The sequence below is a fragment of the Salvelinus fontinalis genome, chromosome 15, assembly GCF_029448725.1.
Source record: "Salvelinus fontinalis isolate EN_2023a chromosome 15, ASM2944872v1, whole genome shotgun sequence".
NCBI classification, from domain to species: Eukaryota; Metazoa; Chordata; class Actinopteri; order Salmoniformes; family Salmonidae; genus Salvelinus; species Salvelinus fontinalis.
Genome location: NC_074679.1, coordinates 43,394,364 through 43,409,971, shown reverse-complemented (window position 1 = coordinate 43,409,971; position 15,608 = coordinate 43,394,364). Strand labels below are relative to the sequence as shown.

At 46.9% G+C, this 15,608-nt stretch overlaps 1 protein-coding gene across 2 annotated transcripts in view; it reads right to left on the bottom strand.

Moving 5' to 3' along the window:
• Positions 1-15,608, bottom strand: part of kiaa0586 (KIAA0586 ortholog) — a 110,481-nt gene that overhangs the window by 37,992 nt on the left and 56,881 nt on the right. Inside the window, exons 14-23 of one of the 2 annotated variants that reach the window (XM_055863913.1) lie at positions 14,043-14,342; positions 12,658-12,835; positions 12,128-12,310; positions 8,233-8,414; positions 7,987-8,097; positions 4,933-5,025; positions 2,989-3,170; positions 2,672-2,793; positions 577-761; positions 247-400 (exon numbers count right to left, since the gene is read on the bottom strand). In XM_055863913.1, coding sequence (XP_055719888.1) covers positions 247-400; positions 577-761; positions 2,672-2,793; positions 2,989-3,170; positions 4,933-5,025; positions 7,987-8,097; positions 8,233-8,414; positions 12,128-12,310; positions 12,658-12,835; positions 14,043-14,342 — 1,690 coding nt within the window. The remainder of the gene's footprint in view (positions 1-246; positions 401-576; positions 762-2,671; positions 2,794-2,988; positions 3,171-4,932; positions 5,026-7,986; positions 8,098-8,232; positions 8,415-12,127; positions 12,311-12,657; positions 12,836-14,042; positions 14,343-15,608) is intronic. The other variant, XM_055863914.1, reaches the window with a different exon arrangement.

Here is a 15,608-nt window from a genome sequence, read left to right as displayed (position 1 = left end):
ATTGGATAGGCTGGGGATCAATCTATTATGGATAAGCCCAAGTTTTTCCTGACCACGTGACCAGCACAAGAAAAACTCTAGGTCCTTGCTTATAACTAGGGCCCGGAGTTTTCCCTCATCAGGTCACATGATCATGAAAAGCTCTAGTCCCTAGTCATGGACCACTCAATTACTCATACTATGACCGCAGACGGAGTCCGCAGAGCGTGCTTGTGTAATGGAGATACAGTAACTATGCTATGAGACCTGCAGGTGTAGAGGTGTGGGGTTCTCTGGGTGACTGCTGGGGGGTCCCCTGCTCTGAAGCCTGTGGGGTAGCCAGTGGGGACAGGCCTCTGCTGGGGGGCCCAGGACTAACACTGGGCTCTGGGGTGGGCACGGGGGTTGGCACCAAGGGCTCCTACAACAGCACCACATTGTGGAAAGAATACAAATACAATAAAATACTGTAGAAAAAGGAACAAATATCTCAGTGTAAATGTTAGATTAGAAATACTATTTAAAAAAAAAATTAAAAAAAATTGTTTATACAGTAAAGACTGATTTATTGATTGATTGATTGACTGTACACACTACCTCCTGTGGCGGAGGATCCTGAGGCTTGGCTGGTGCTACAGGTCTCTCCTGTCCCTCTCTCTGTCCCAGCATCAGGGCTATGGTCTCTGCCAGTGCCTCGTTCACATACTGTCTGATCAGCTCTGAGTCCACAGGAACACTGGCGTCCACAAACAGCTGTAGGCCCTCTCCACCCGCAGCCTCCACTGGAACCACAGATTCAGTAGGGCACATTGTAGCAGCGCGTTTTGCAACAGAAAACCAAAATCTGTGTTCTTATTGGACGGACACAAAGTTTCAAAATGGAGTCTCACTACTGAACATCTACTATTCTGGTATTCCCATTTTTGCATACTGGATCATTTCAACAACACAATTAAAAGAATAGTTCACATCCAATAGCTGGGTTTATATTGCACAAAAGAATCCCAGCAGTTTTCCCTTCATTCTTCTTACTGTTCTGTCTAAAGGGAAGTAGCAGAGTCAGTGGAAAAAGTGCTGACAACCCTCCAGTGATCACAGAGTGGAGGCCTCATCTGCAAATGTGATACATCATTGATCTTTCTACTAGATGAGAGCGTGAGGCAACGTCCCAAATGGCACCCTATTACCTATAAAGTGCACTATAAAAGGGTGCACTACAAAGGGAGCGGGGTGCCGTTTGGGAGACGACCTGAATCAATGGCCCGCTAACTTTGCTGCCACTGCCTCTCTTAAGTGTTCTGACTGCAATCCGTAGCAGCGAAGAAGAAGGAGAAGCAGAGCCGAGTAGATGAGAAAGAGCAATCAATGATTTAATGAGGAACTGTATTATCATATTGGGGCTTTGACATGTCTTTTTCATGTCTTTCACAACAGACAGCTCGCACTCAAAGAAACCATGAGGCATAACTTTCAATGAGGAAAGTTCTCTCATCTCACCCCGCTCCTGCGCACACTCCACTGGCTTCCAGTCGAAGCTCAAATTCACTACAAGTCCATGGTGCTTACCTATGGAACAGCAAAATAAACTGCCCCTCCCTACCGTCAGGCTATGCTCAGACACTACACCCCAATCCCAGCACTAAGTTCTGCCACCTCAGGTCTCTTGGCCCTCCCACCCCTACGGGAGGGCAGCTCCCGCTCAGTCCAGTCCAATCTCTTCTATGTCCTGGCACCCCAATGGAGGAACCAGCTTCCCCCCGAAGCTAGAACCAGCTTTCCCCTGAAGCTAATCCTCCTCCGCACCTCGACCCCACCCCAAGAAATAAACATTAACCAGCACTAACCAGAACCCCCCCGTGATATGTGGTTGTCCCACCTAGCTATCTTAAAATGAATATAGCGTCTGCTAAATGACTAAAATGTCAAATGAATGGAGTTATAAACAGCCCAGCAACATTGCTCAAGGGGATGATGTATAGTTCATCTATTCAGTTTCATGTCTGTCAATATCTCAGCAGGCGTATGAACCCCATTTGAGCTCATTTATTAAAAGCCACGAGGGACATTTTGGGATTCCTGAACATGAGGATTGTGGTCGGTGACTTGACAAAGCCGTTGATCTTGAAGTAGTGTTTCGCATGTCATCGGATGGCTAACAGCACTCACAATGCTACCACAGAGCCCCACTGACACAGTCCCTGTACCACAGAGCCCCACACAAATTCCCTGAGGAAAATGGCTACCAGAATCTCCCAGGCCACAGCTATGCTGTAATGCATCATTGCTGGCTGGGCTCAGCTCCACATGCATGGGGATGACCTGACCAGGACTAGACCTTTTGCAGTGAAAGGACCCAGTTCTCACATAAGGCGTTTCCCGTGATGGTTAACATCAGAGTTGGGATTAAAGGAATAATGCACTCAAAAACTACCTTTTGGTATTGTTGTTCAATTAGTTCACTGTTGATACAGTCCCAAAATGTTTTGCACGTCAGCAATAAAGTTTTCAAGATATAAGACTTTCAGAAAGCAAATTGTAACTTGCCACATGCATCATCCTGATGATGCATGTGGTAAGTTACAGTAAGGGTGAGCATGACCAAGTTAGCCACGTGGAACTAGTGCTTTAAGGGAGTCAGGTTAAGGGTTATCATGCGGTTAAGGTACACTATGTAACCAGTCCCAGTTCTCACCGATGTCAGAGGTAACACTGTCCTCTGGCTCGGAGGGGGAGGGACTCTGGTTCTGGGCGGGGTCAGCTAGAGGGGGTTGGTACATCTCGGAGATCATTCTGGCCATCAGCTGCTGCTCCACCCTAAACGAACAAACAAACCCCGTTACTTCTAACTAGCTTCCTTTATGCTGATCGTGAACTCCACATTGCCTGTTGGCATGAGTTTGGTATTCCAAGTAGTACACCAGTAGGGACATTGCAATGTGGCTTGTGTATTCTGCATTCATAAAAAACAGTGTTCAGCTTCACTGCGTGACATAATGCTATCCTCCTCACCAGTCAACCAGCCTGTTCTCCAGGGTCTCTCTGTGTTGGATGGAGCTGAGGACAGGGTCTGGGGGTGGTAGGGGCTCTGCAGGGTAGCAGGGGAACACAGGACCGTGGTACATAGCAGTAGGAGGAGAGGCCAGACCGTTCAGTTCTATAGGACCATCATGGAGCTCCTCCTCCTCTGAATCCTGATGGAAAAATACATTTTAATTGTAGGAAAAAGATGGGTGGGGAACGCTAGATGGATACACTAGTAGCAGGATTGGAGGCCTGAAAGGTCAGGACAAAAATGTGATTTGGGGTTTTAGATCCCTTGCTCTGGCTTTATGGTGTCCGTTTAGTACGTTTTGGTCACTGGTTTTGCATTACTTGCAGATTCCTTGGCAGTAAAGACAGGGAAGGCTGCGTCAAGCTGGCTCTTTTATCTCATTTCTAGTGGCGAGATGGCGAGAGAGAGAGAGAGAGAGAACGAGAGAGGGAAAGTGGGGTTTGCCTGCCAAAAGGAGACTGTTTGAAGTTTTCTGCTTCGTCAAAACATTTAAATAAATAAATAAATAGCTAAACACTGTTAGGGCTAAGGCGTTGAGGTGGGGACACTAGTAGCTGGCGTCTACACACGGTTGTGTAGCACAACAGAGTATAGACGCACAACAGAGTCAGCCCATGTTTCATGATATCTCTTTTTTGACTGGATGCATTGTTTTGATGGGGTTTTAAAAACACAACTCTTTATTAGGTTGTTGGGAAACGTTAAAGAGTGATTGCAGGGAAAGATCGCAATTTTAAAAAGAGCTTAATTATGGGCAATGGTTCCAGATCACATTAAAACTTTTACAGCTTGAACTTTTTTGGAAATGTGTGCATTACTTCTTGGAACAACCTCTCTGATCCAAATGACCACAATTTGAAACAACGAGAGGGAGGACTGAGTAACCCAGTGATTCAGCAGCAGGCAGCAACTGAACCCTACTAATACATCCCAAATGTCACCATATTCACTATGTAGTGCCCTACTTTTGCCATTTGGGACACCATTTTCTACCAAATGTGAAACTCCCTCTCCTAACATTATTTCCATTGCATATCAAATCCACACAAAGTTACACTTCAAATCGGCCTTGTTTGAGAATGTAGTTCACTTCCCGACCAAAGGAGGGCACTGTGGAACCATAGAGATGTTCTTCAATTCAAACCCCCTTTTTATTCCAATACTTTTCTTTCTCGTTCTTTCCTTTCTGACAGCTATGGAGCCTGTTGTTCTCCTAAGCCTCCTTACACAATCATGACAACAGGAGCATTTCTATGTTAACAAACTATTTGCCCTTGTGTGACCGCGAGGAACCTGCCTTAATGGCTCGATTTGCGTCAGTGCTGCTTTGGCTGCTTGTTAGCGGTGAATATGGAAAGCTTATGGTTTGTGTGGATTTGCTGATTGAGGGGATGTAGGTTTACATAATATACAAATTCCTAGTGAAGCCACGGTGGAGGACTACTGGAGAAAGACAGTGCATCAAACAAAGAGAAAACGTACAACAGCTATTACAATAGAAGGTGAAAAAACGTAGGCCTATTATTGACGAGAGATTGTAATTAAATTAACATCCATTTATGATGACTTGAATTCTTTTTTTTTGTGTGTGTGGAAGTGAGGAGAAATTCAAAGCTCTGTGGCAGTGCTCTGAATATCGCTATCTCATTGGCATGCAAAGGTGACACACTGTATGAAAATCAAATGAATAAAATAATCTATTCCTTTTGCAATATTTCAATCAACCTTCCAAGGTGGTGAACGTCAAGGGAGAAGGAAGGGGTTAAAAGTGTTGGAAGCAACAGACCTGATTTCTAGATGCCCTTGAGCTGGTGACTCAGACGCCACATACTTCCCACACACACAGGACTGGGCACGCACAGACACAGACACGCAAAAATGGATTTTCAAATGGACTATACCTGGGCAATGTCAGCAACCTCCAGGAAATGTGTTCCGGGGAAAACGCTCTCCTCCTCATCATCCCTCTCTTCATCATGCGCCCCCTCCACACTCTGCAATAAGAGGACGGATAGATTATAGTCCTTATTTATTTAACCCGTGTCTAACTATTGGGTTCAAAAGGAGAATAAACACTCATTCCCTCCAGCTATGGCAGACCTGCAGTTCATGCTAGACAATGACAAATGCCTGGAAAACCTATTATTATCGATAGGGTTGTGGTGACATTCTAAGATTTGTGTACGGCTATTGACCGTAAACAATAAACAACAACGCCCTGGGAGAGACAATTATGAAGCGCGTTCAACTCAACGCTTTCCATTCATAAAGTACAACCCGATCAATCCAACGCAACGGGCCGTTCGAAAATCTGCGGTAGCCTCTCGCCGAGTCCCGCCCGGCCAAATATTGAATCTATGATAGGAAAAACACAACTGTTCTTCAAGCGCAGTGACTTCTTTCGGCGTGATCGCAGGAGGTACCAATACTTGCACCATTCAGCGGTGTTCTTGATTATTCCCTACATACAGTGCACTCACCCCATGTAGTGTGGTCTCCGAATCAACTTGGAAGGTTTATTACATTAGTTCAAGGAGCTAACCGTGGCTCAGACTGAAACCAGTGTTTGGCACCGGGTTTATTCACATACTGTCCCACACAGCACAGGATTACAGGAGAGAGAAGCCTCCGTATTCAGCAGAAAACACACTGCTATGACTGATTGAGAGGCCTGTGATACATGGGACATATGCACTGGTTGCTGTAGTAAACACACACAAAAACACGCTTGGTTCAAATACCTGATTCATTTCCCATTGACTCCCCTTGCAGCATGCCAGTAATATACAGAGTAGCAGAGGTTAACATTTAACAGACTGACACCATTTGATTGACAGGTGCTATTAGGCTACCGGGTAAGGAATTTGGTCATTATTTAGGAATACCATTGTGCTAATGAGTGTTCACTGCTGAGTTTGTTTGTTACCAGTGCAACTATGTGTGTGCTGTGTTGTATTGGGCCGTCTGGGTTGGATTGGGCCATCTGTGGCGGTAGGTGAGTGAGTGTGAGAGAACTGAGAGCTGCGGTGTTTGTTGTGGACTGCGGATAAAGCTCCAGGACTTGGAGGGCAGAGTGTTGCAGAGAGAGAGGCACAGAACCACACCAACACATTATCATTCCACTCAGTCAGCACGGGGGGGGGGGGGGACTAGAGGAAGAGTGGGGGCGAGAGAGGTGGTGAGAGGGGATGGGGTGAGATGGACCGGACAGATCAGGCCAATAGTGGCCAGGTGATCCACTACTACCTCAGTGAGACAGAGGAAGAAAACGGCCACCCACACTTAAAAGACACATCCCTGCTCAGTGGCTAGACTTCAAAGAAAATGAACAAACACAGGTCTACGACGTTCTAAACTAAACTGATAACCAAAGAACAGCGGAGCGGGCATTTTTAATCTCTCAAAAGTAGCCCTCAGACAGTGTGGAATGCTAGAATGTCAAGTACATAGCAAGACATGACTCAACTGAAGGAGTGCTCATGACAAAGACATTCCTGCCAGGACGGTGATAGGAATGAGAACACATTTAGATCACCAGCGGACACTGGATAGCCGACTCCAGGAATCTTTCAGCAATTCTAGAACATAACCAAAGCTGCAATCAGCATAACTGGTATGTGACAAGCAGTATTATGAGGAGGAGGAAGGATGCTCACTGCAGCAGTCAGGCATCAGCCATACCTCTACAGCACTGCTTTGTCCTTGCATCGACTGACTCCCACTGCAAGCACAGAGATTGATAACCCACATCCGTTGCCAGGCAACCATATGTGCCTGCCTGACTGGAGCGGAGTTGAATTTGTAAGAGAGAGAGAGAGTGAGTGGCCGGGGCCTTTAAGTGTGAGCAGCACCGCAGCCTGGCAGGCTCCACCACAGTCTTGTCAGAGGAGGCTGCTGAGGGGAGGACGCCTCATAATAATGTCTGGAACGGAGCGAATAGAATGGCATCAAAGACCCGGAAACCATGTGATCGATACCGTTCCACTCTTTCCGCTCCAGCCATTACCACGAGCCCGTCCTCGCCAATTAAGCTGCCACCAACCTCCTGTGAGTCTTATTAATCATTCACTTCCACACACACACACACACACACACACACACACACACACACACACACACACACACACACACACACACACACACACACACATTGCAAAAAAATGTGCTGTGCTGCATGAAGAGAAAAAAACTCTCCTATAAGCCATCAGAAGCCCCCGCGGTCTGGAGCAGGGCCAAGCTCAGAGGGCCAAACTGCCATCTATAGCCAGTGAATGGTCTGCCACAAGCTACTATACGGGATACATTATAGGCCCTCTTCCCACAACACCATCACAGCCAGTCCAGCATGGAGACATTACTGAGGAAGGCTAGCGGCGTCATGAATCAAACAGTCTGGGAGAGACTGGCACCCTATTCCCTATATAGTGCATAGGGCTCTAATCAAAAGTGGAGCTCTATATAGGGAATAGGGTGCCATTTGGGATGCATCCTGTGGAAACGTTAGCAGGCAAGAAACACTGGTGTCTACAGAACAGGAGCAGGCATCACGGCAGGCACGGACAACCCCCAGTCCTGGGACCACTCCCTCCTTTCTATCCCCATACGGCTACTGTTACACCTCTCACTCAATGCTCCTTTTCTACCCCAGTCTGTGGACTCAGCAAGAAGGGAGTCCCGGTCTGGGGGCAAGCAGGGGGGGGTGTCTTTTGTCCTGGGGAGTGTGGAAAGGCTGAGTGCAGTCCTGGCTGAGTGCAGTCCTGGCTGCACACCGTAGTACAACCACACGTTTCACTGGCCTGGTCTAAATGCTGATTGATGGATGTTTTTGAGGCTGAGCCCATTACAGCATAATGTTACATTATGTTACTGCATAATACTGGGCCTTCACGCAGCTGCCTAGGGGGTGGGTGGGGGGAGACAAGTATGTCACATTTCTCATTGGGGTGTTAATGTACCTGTATGTCTGGAGGAGGAACAGCAGCAGGAGGTGGTGGTGGAGAGGGAGCTGGGCTCTGGCTGGGGGTTGGAGTTGGCGTGTGGGGCTCGATATTCACACTGGGCTGAACCTGGTGCATTCAGAGAGATTTCAGACGCATGATTCAAATATAGACTACACAGTCCACACAACAACGCCATTACATTTGGGATGATTGTCCGCAACCAGGCAGATATCGATGCTGACCAATGAGGCTGAGCCTTACTTGCACTTGGAGCTGTGGTTGTCTTCTCCTCGGGCCAGACTTCACCTCCGGCACGGCCACGGTGGGTTTGCGGGGGGCAGGGGCCGGTCTGGGTGGGGAGGGGGGCATGGAGGTGGTCACTGGCCAATCACTGATGAGGACACGGGAGGGCTGGGGGGCCAATCCATCCACTCTGGGCTGGCCTGGAGGTAGAGAGAGGGAGACATGTCAAATACGGTCTCAATTAGACACACAAGACCCAAAAGGCCGCCGACACCAACATCAAACTAAACCGTATGCTGAAGAGGTACTTCCTGCTAAGTGTCTAGGCAATACTGTTAAACACTGGTGGTTGGTTATATCATGGCACTGAGCTACCGTCAACGAAAAGTCACCAAGGGAAAAAAGCAGTTGTTTGTTGTTTCAAGCACTAGCGTATGATGATACATGCAAGGGGAGGCTAGAATATCGCAGCTAGATGCACTTAAGAAGAGGGAGGGGTACGTCTCTCTCTCGTTCTCCTCCACTCTCTGTCTCTCCCGTCCAGCTCATAGAGTATATCCCCTTGATGCAGAGCAGATAATATCTCAACCGTATTTACACAACACGGGGGTAGTGAACAGTGAAGAGCATTACGTGCTGGGCGTGCTAAGAGGAGAGCTGCTCTCCTCCCATGGCTGGCTCGCTCCGCCTGTGGAAAGCACCAAGCGCCAAGAACAGTGAGCACACCTGGCTCTTATTTCTCCTGAGCTGCTGTTCGGTTTCGTTGTGGGAAGAGGAGGGCTGTAAACGACATCCTAAATAATAACTCTCACACATCACTCTTTTGTCCTCCACACATCTGCCAACCTGGGACGCCGCCCATTGGACCCGCGCCGCTCGGCGCTCGCAAAGTTTGGCATCTGTTTGGCGAGGAGGAGTTTGGGGAAACTAGCTAGCTAATAAGTTCAGACAGAGTGTAGTTTGGTTGTATAATTTGTTATTAGACTCGTTGGTGAAGGCTTCTGTTGATGAGTTAACTCCTATTAAGATATTAAGAGACACGTGGCCATGCAGCCCAGCCCTAAAACCCCCCCCACCCCAACTACCCTGTAATATAACACACAGGATTACATTAACGTAAATCTGCTCAGCGCACAGCGGACTACAGAAAGCTGTTTATCCAGCTCTGAGCCCGTAGCTGGGGAAACATAAGCTTTATGATTTCCATAATTTGGCTGAAGGGCATCCAAAAAGGGTGACTTCTTTTTTTGTTCGTTCATTCAGAGCAAGTGGCTCTGAGTCATTCGGAATGTGCAAGTACTTTTTATGGAAAACACGTGGGCAGGGTTGGTCGGTTGTGTAACTGCTGGCAGTATAGGAAAACCATCCCAGCTAATTTGCAGTCGTCCTCCTCGCCCCAAGACGGGTTGAATGTAAATAGAACTGGAAGGAGCACCAAGCCAAAATAGCAGATAATGAGACACAAGGAACAGATGAACTGACACAGAATGTTGTTATTCAAACCCAGTGGCCAACAACATGCACGAGATGGGAAACAAAGAACTCAGTGTGTGGAGGGATTTTAAGGAAAGTGTGGCCTTGCTGCTGTACAGTGATACCTACGGGGTTCATAAGCAAGAAAAGCAGCACACAGATTCCAATGTGTCTGTCTGACCACTCTGATAGAAGACTTGTCTCCAGCACATACACAATGGGATGAGGCTGCTTATTTTACGCCTTGACTGCAAACCCCAGAAACTTCTTCTTGCACAACTTCCTAAAACCGGCTTGCAGGGGAGGGGAGGGCAACCTGCCCTGCGGTGTTAAGTGAGTGAGAGAGAGAGAGAGAGAGAGAGAGAGAGAGCGAGAGAGAGAAACCGAGAGAGGGGGGCGGGGGGGGGGGGGCAGTCAGTGAGCTAGCTGGCTGTCCTGAGCTGTGCCTCTGTGTGTCGGAGGGAGTGAGAGTGGGAGCATCTGCAGCAGATGAAAGGGCTGGCAGGCTCCTGGAGGCCTCCTCCCTCCCCGGGGATGCACAGCCAGAGAAGAAGAATTAGGCCAGCTCTAATCTATACCCTCACAACGTGACACTCTGTCTCTGACTAGCGAACACACACACTCAGACCGACTGCTCTGCTCTGCTCTCCCAGTCCTAACCCCTTCCAGACATACTAAGTTACCATCCTCATCAGTTATTAATGGGAGCCAGAAACTTTCATCTCAGGCCTACTTATTTAGGAGTGGCAGAGTCTGGTCTAGTGGTACTGCTGCAGACTCCAGACCACACGTGCCCTCTGCCCCTACTCTCGGTCTCCCTCTCTACCTTCCGACTGTCAGCAATAAAATCTATAAACAAAATCTGCTTAGTTAAAAGGCTTAGTTAGGATCCCTACAGAGTACTCTACTCTGACTGGCTGCACTGGGTTCACTGTCTCACCGGCGCAAAGAGTATTCAAATGATACATGTATGACATTGATTATATATATATATGCTGCTATAGGAACGTAATTGTCAGAATTAGCTACCCAGACTTATAGACTGCATAACAGCTATAGAGCTTTACTATGGGACTGCATTACAATGCTGCGGTGGTAGGAATCAGGCAAACCCCCATGCAGACAGACACACTGATAAATCACCCTTCATTGTCCTTGAGAGGGAACCATCAAGACACTCCCAAATAAGCCCCAACACTAACAAGTGTGTGTGTTTGTGTGTCCCACTAACACATGGGGATGAGTCTGTATTAGAGAGTTCTCCCTCTCTCTAACACAGTAATGAGAGAGACACTGCATTGCAGATGCTATTACCGGATTTCTTTTGTTCTCTCCGTCTGAAAAACCCCACCGGCACTTGAGGTCAACAAAGCAGACAGGAGACAAGAGACAAACGATCTCCCGTTGTTTGAACAAAAATATTTGATTTAATTCAATTTGATTCCATTTCGGATACGACGCGTCATTAATTTTACTTGGCTGCTGGCCAATTACAGGTTATTACTGTAGCTCCTATCAGAAATGCTCATTTAGCTTTTTGTGTGGAGGTGCTGAGGATATTCTCATACATTTTTACACAAAAAAACAACAACATATTTCTCAAAATAACGATATAAATTCAACGAATGTTAATAGAAGTTTAGGCGAGGTCATAAAACGTATAGGCAGCGTAGCCTAGTGGTTAGAGCGTTGGACTAGTAACCGAAAGGTTGCAAGTTCGAATCCCTGAGCTGACAAGGTACAAATCTGTCATTCTGCCCTTGAACAAGGCAGTTAACCCACTGTTCCTAGGCCGTCATTGAAAATAAGAATTTGTTCTTAACTGACTTGCCTAGTTAAATAAAGGTAAAAAAATAAAAAATAGAACTCGCTACGCCAAAAAGCTTTCAATAAGCAAAATGACTATTGCCTGAGAAAGCAGTCTATCAGATGCAGCTCCTCAAACAAATGAGAGAGCCAGGATCGACTTGCAGTTTATTCAAATAGAGGTTCGGAATTAGAAAAAGAGGGAGGGAAAAGAAGCTATAATTAAGTTTTAAACTGAGAAGCTTCATTGTAATACTAATTAAGGCCTTTAGATTCCTCGTCTCCCCTCAACATTACTTTGTGCCAGTGTGTGTTTGGTCTGTGTCACAATCCAGTGACCTTTCAGCTGAGAGAGGATGGAGACGAACAGAGTGGCACACCACACACTGAGGCACCACACTCCTATAATAGGTCAGCCCGGGAACCATTTAATTGCAGTGAGGAGCTAGATGGCCTTCGAGGCACAGCCAACAAACAGTAGAGAAAGGGGTGAAAATAAGACCGATGTCAACAAGAGAGTTGTGTTAGCTAGCTTCCAATGGGAAAATTGGAATTGGTGTCCGAGTTAGAACAATAAGGGTCGGAACGGTGGTGTAAAATGGGTATATCAGCCCCAGGTAGAGTCCTGTCTCACCCAGTGGGATGGCCATGGGGATGAGGTACCCCTCCAGCGAGGTCCCAGGGTGGTACTGGGTTCCTCCACGGGTCGGGCTGAAGATGTACTGAGGTTCACTGGGTACGGCCGGGTACAGGGGAGAGGAGACTGACCGTCCATGGGGGAGACTGGTCTGGGTCTTCGATGACTTCATCTTCACCCCTGGAGGGAGGGAGGAATGTGAGAGAGGAGGGAGGTGAGAGAGGAGGGAGGGAGGTGTGAGAGGCGAGAGAGAGAGAGAGAGAGAGAGAGAGTGAGAGTGAGAGAGCGTGTGATTAAGTTCTAAAGAAAGAGACAGAGAGAACACGTCACATGAACAACTGTGGGAAGACATAAGCCTGTTGAGCTCTCTGGTGAGCCACTCACCTCTCACCCACTCTCCTCTCAAACTCTCTACCACTCACACCTTCTACCACTCTCCTACACTCTCTACCACTCACCTCTCACACTCTCTACCACTCACCTCTCACACTCTCTACCACTCACCTCTCACACTCTCTACCACTCACCTCTCACACTCTCTACCACTCTTGGCCGCGGGGCTTTGGACTTTGGGGAGGGAGAGTTGAATCGGAGATAGGGCCCTTTCTTCAGTGTCCTCCGATTGCCTTCGTACAGAGCCTTCCCATACAGTTTCACCAAATACTCCTCTCCATCCTGGTTTGACTTCATCTCTCCACACTGACTCTGTAATAGGAATACACTATCAAACACTACTGTGTGTGTGTGTGTGTGTGTGTGTGTGTGTGTGTGTGTGTGTGTGTGTGTGTGTGTGTGTGTGTGTGTGTGTGTGTGTGTGTGTGTGTGTGTGTGTGTGTGTGTGTGTGTGTGTGTGTGTCTGTCTGTCTGTCTGTGGAACCGATGAAGCTACTTTTTGCACTTCAGCGCCACTGATTCTTGTACCGAGTGATGTTTTTCTCAGCCTCAAGCTATTTTCTGTTGGACATTCAACCTTATATCTGAAGTGCTGTCTGTGTGGCTTTTCCTTCCTGTGTTTGAGTAATAAAGAGAACACCTAACAGGTTTCTACACAAAGTAACGGCCATGGATACTGCACTGACCTGTATAGAAGACCTGTATAACTGCATTCTCATATTTATTTTCTTCTTCTCTGCCATTTCACATGCTTTATTTCGTATGTATGTTACTAGCTTTATTGTGCATTGTTGGGAAAGAGCTGGCAAGTTAAGCATGTCACTGACCTGTTTTACACCCGCTGTATATGTGACCCCATAAAAATTGAAACTGAGAGTTGTAAGTGGATAGAGCTGACACAGGGTTAAACTAAACTAAGCACTGTCCTGGTTGCTAGGTTCTCTATGTTGTTCTTGGGCTCATGGCAACGCGGTCGGCCATTAAGCAAAAAAGGTATGCAACTTGGAGATAAGCAGGCTCGTTCTTTGTCTGGTTGCTTCTTATCAATGTGGGAGGAAACATATGGCCAGTTAGAAAACCTCATTTAGTTAAATGGACGTGGCGGAAGCTTCAGAAAAGCAGTGTTTGTATCCAGATGGGAAGATTAGCAAGACGTGCGACGGAGTGGGGTGCCTACTTTGTTGTTCGGTTCCCGTCGATAAGTCAGGCAACACTAAAATAGATGACATAAGTAAATACAGGGGTTCAGAAAAGCAAAGACAGAAAGTTGTGTTCAAAGAGACAGTACAGATACGGGCTGTGATGTCACGCTGCTAATTGTCTGGTGATGAGTGAAATGAAGTTCAGTATGGTTCAGTGCTGTCAGAGGCTGAATTTATCGAGCTGAGAGGCTGAGAGCTGGCAGGGGAGCAGTCGTCTTTGTCCCAAATGGCACCCTATTCCCTATATAGTGCCCTGGTCAAAAGTAGTGCACTATATAGGGAATAGAGAGTAGGTTCAGTGCTGTCATGTCGCTCACCACCTGTTGAGATGGAGATGGTCTCAGCCTCACATTGGGGCCAGTGGTGTGTTTGCGTTTGTTGTTCAGCTCCTCAGTGCTTTCTGTCTGTCCTCTGCCTGCTCTCTGACAGGGCTTACTTCCTGCTGCTCGAGGCCCACCAGTCTGAATCTTGCTCTTCACGTCATTAAGCCTAAAGGTGGCGGTGTCCTTCTTGGTCCCTCTGTCTTTCTGGAGCAACATGGCGGCAGCAGCAACAGACTCTTTGACTTTGTCTTTAGCTCTCGTCTGAGCAACAAGGTCTTCTTTCGTGATATCGGCCTGCAAAAAAACAACCAAGCAACGGCGGATTGACTTGAGGACAGCATTTAGTGCTCTATCTAGGATAGTCATTTGTTCAGAAATGGTAATTGTCTTCTTCAGCTAAGACTGAAAGCCTCTCACAAAGACGATGGATTCAGATGCTACAGACAAGTAACACTACAAAAGTAGTGCACTATAGAGGGAACAGGGTGCCATTTAGGATGCATTCCATGACCGTAATTGAAACAAATTTCTTCAGTTTCAGCAGATTAATTATATACAGTACCAGTCAACAGTTTGGTCACATTTACTCATTCAAGGGTAAAAAAATATATATATATTTTCTACATTGTAGAATAATAGTGAAGATTCCAGGCTGTATCACAACCAGACGTGATTGGGAGTCCCATAGGGCAGCGCACAACTAGCCCAGCGTCGTCCAGGTTAGGGTTTGGGGTAGGCCGTCAATGTAAATAAGAATTTGTTCTTAGCTGACCTTTTCTACATTGTAAAATAATAGCGAAGACATCAAAACTATGACATAACACATATGGAATCATGTAGTAACCAAAAAAAGTGCTAAAGCAAATCAAAATATATTTGAGATTTTAGATTCCTCAAAGTAGCCACCCTTTGCCTTGATGACAGCATTGCACACTCTTGGCATTCTCTCAACCAGCTTCACCTGGAATGCTTTTCCAACAGTCTTGAAAGTTCCCACATGTGCTGAGCACTTGTTGGCTGCTCTTTTTTTGGACTCTGCGGTCCAACTCATCCCAAACCATCTCAATTTGGTTGAGGTCGGGTGATTGTGGAGGCCAGGTCACCTGATGCAACACTCCATCACTCTGCTTCTTGGTCAAATAGCCCTTACACAGCCTGGAGGTGTGTTGGGTTATTGTCCTGTTGAAAAACAAATGACAGTCCCAATAAGCGCAAACCAGATAGAATGGCGTATGGCTGCAGAATGATGTGGTAGCCATGCTGGTAACGCGTGCCTTGAATTCTAAACAGTGTTACCAGCAAAGCACCACTACGCCATCACACCTCCTCCTCCATGCTTCACGGGAACCACACATGCGGAGATAATTCGTTCACCTACTCACAAAGACACTGCGGTTGGAACCAAAAGACAGATTTCCACCGATCTAATGTCCATTGGTTGTGTTTCTTGGCCCAAGCGAGTCTCTTCTTCTCATTGGTGTCCTTTAGTAGTGGTTTCTTTGCAGCAATTCGACCATAAAGGCCTGATTCATGAGAGCCAGTTTCATCATAGCTCTTGAT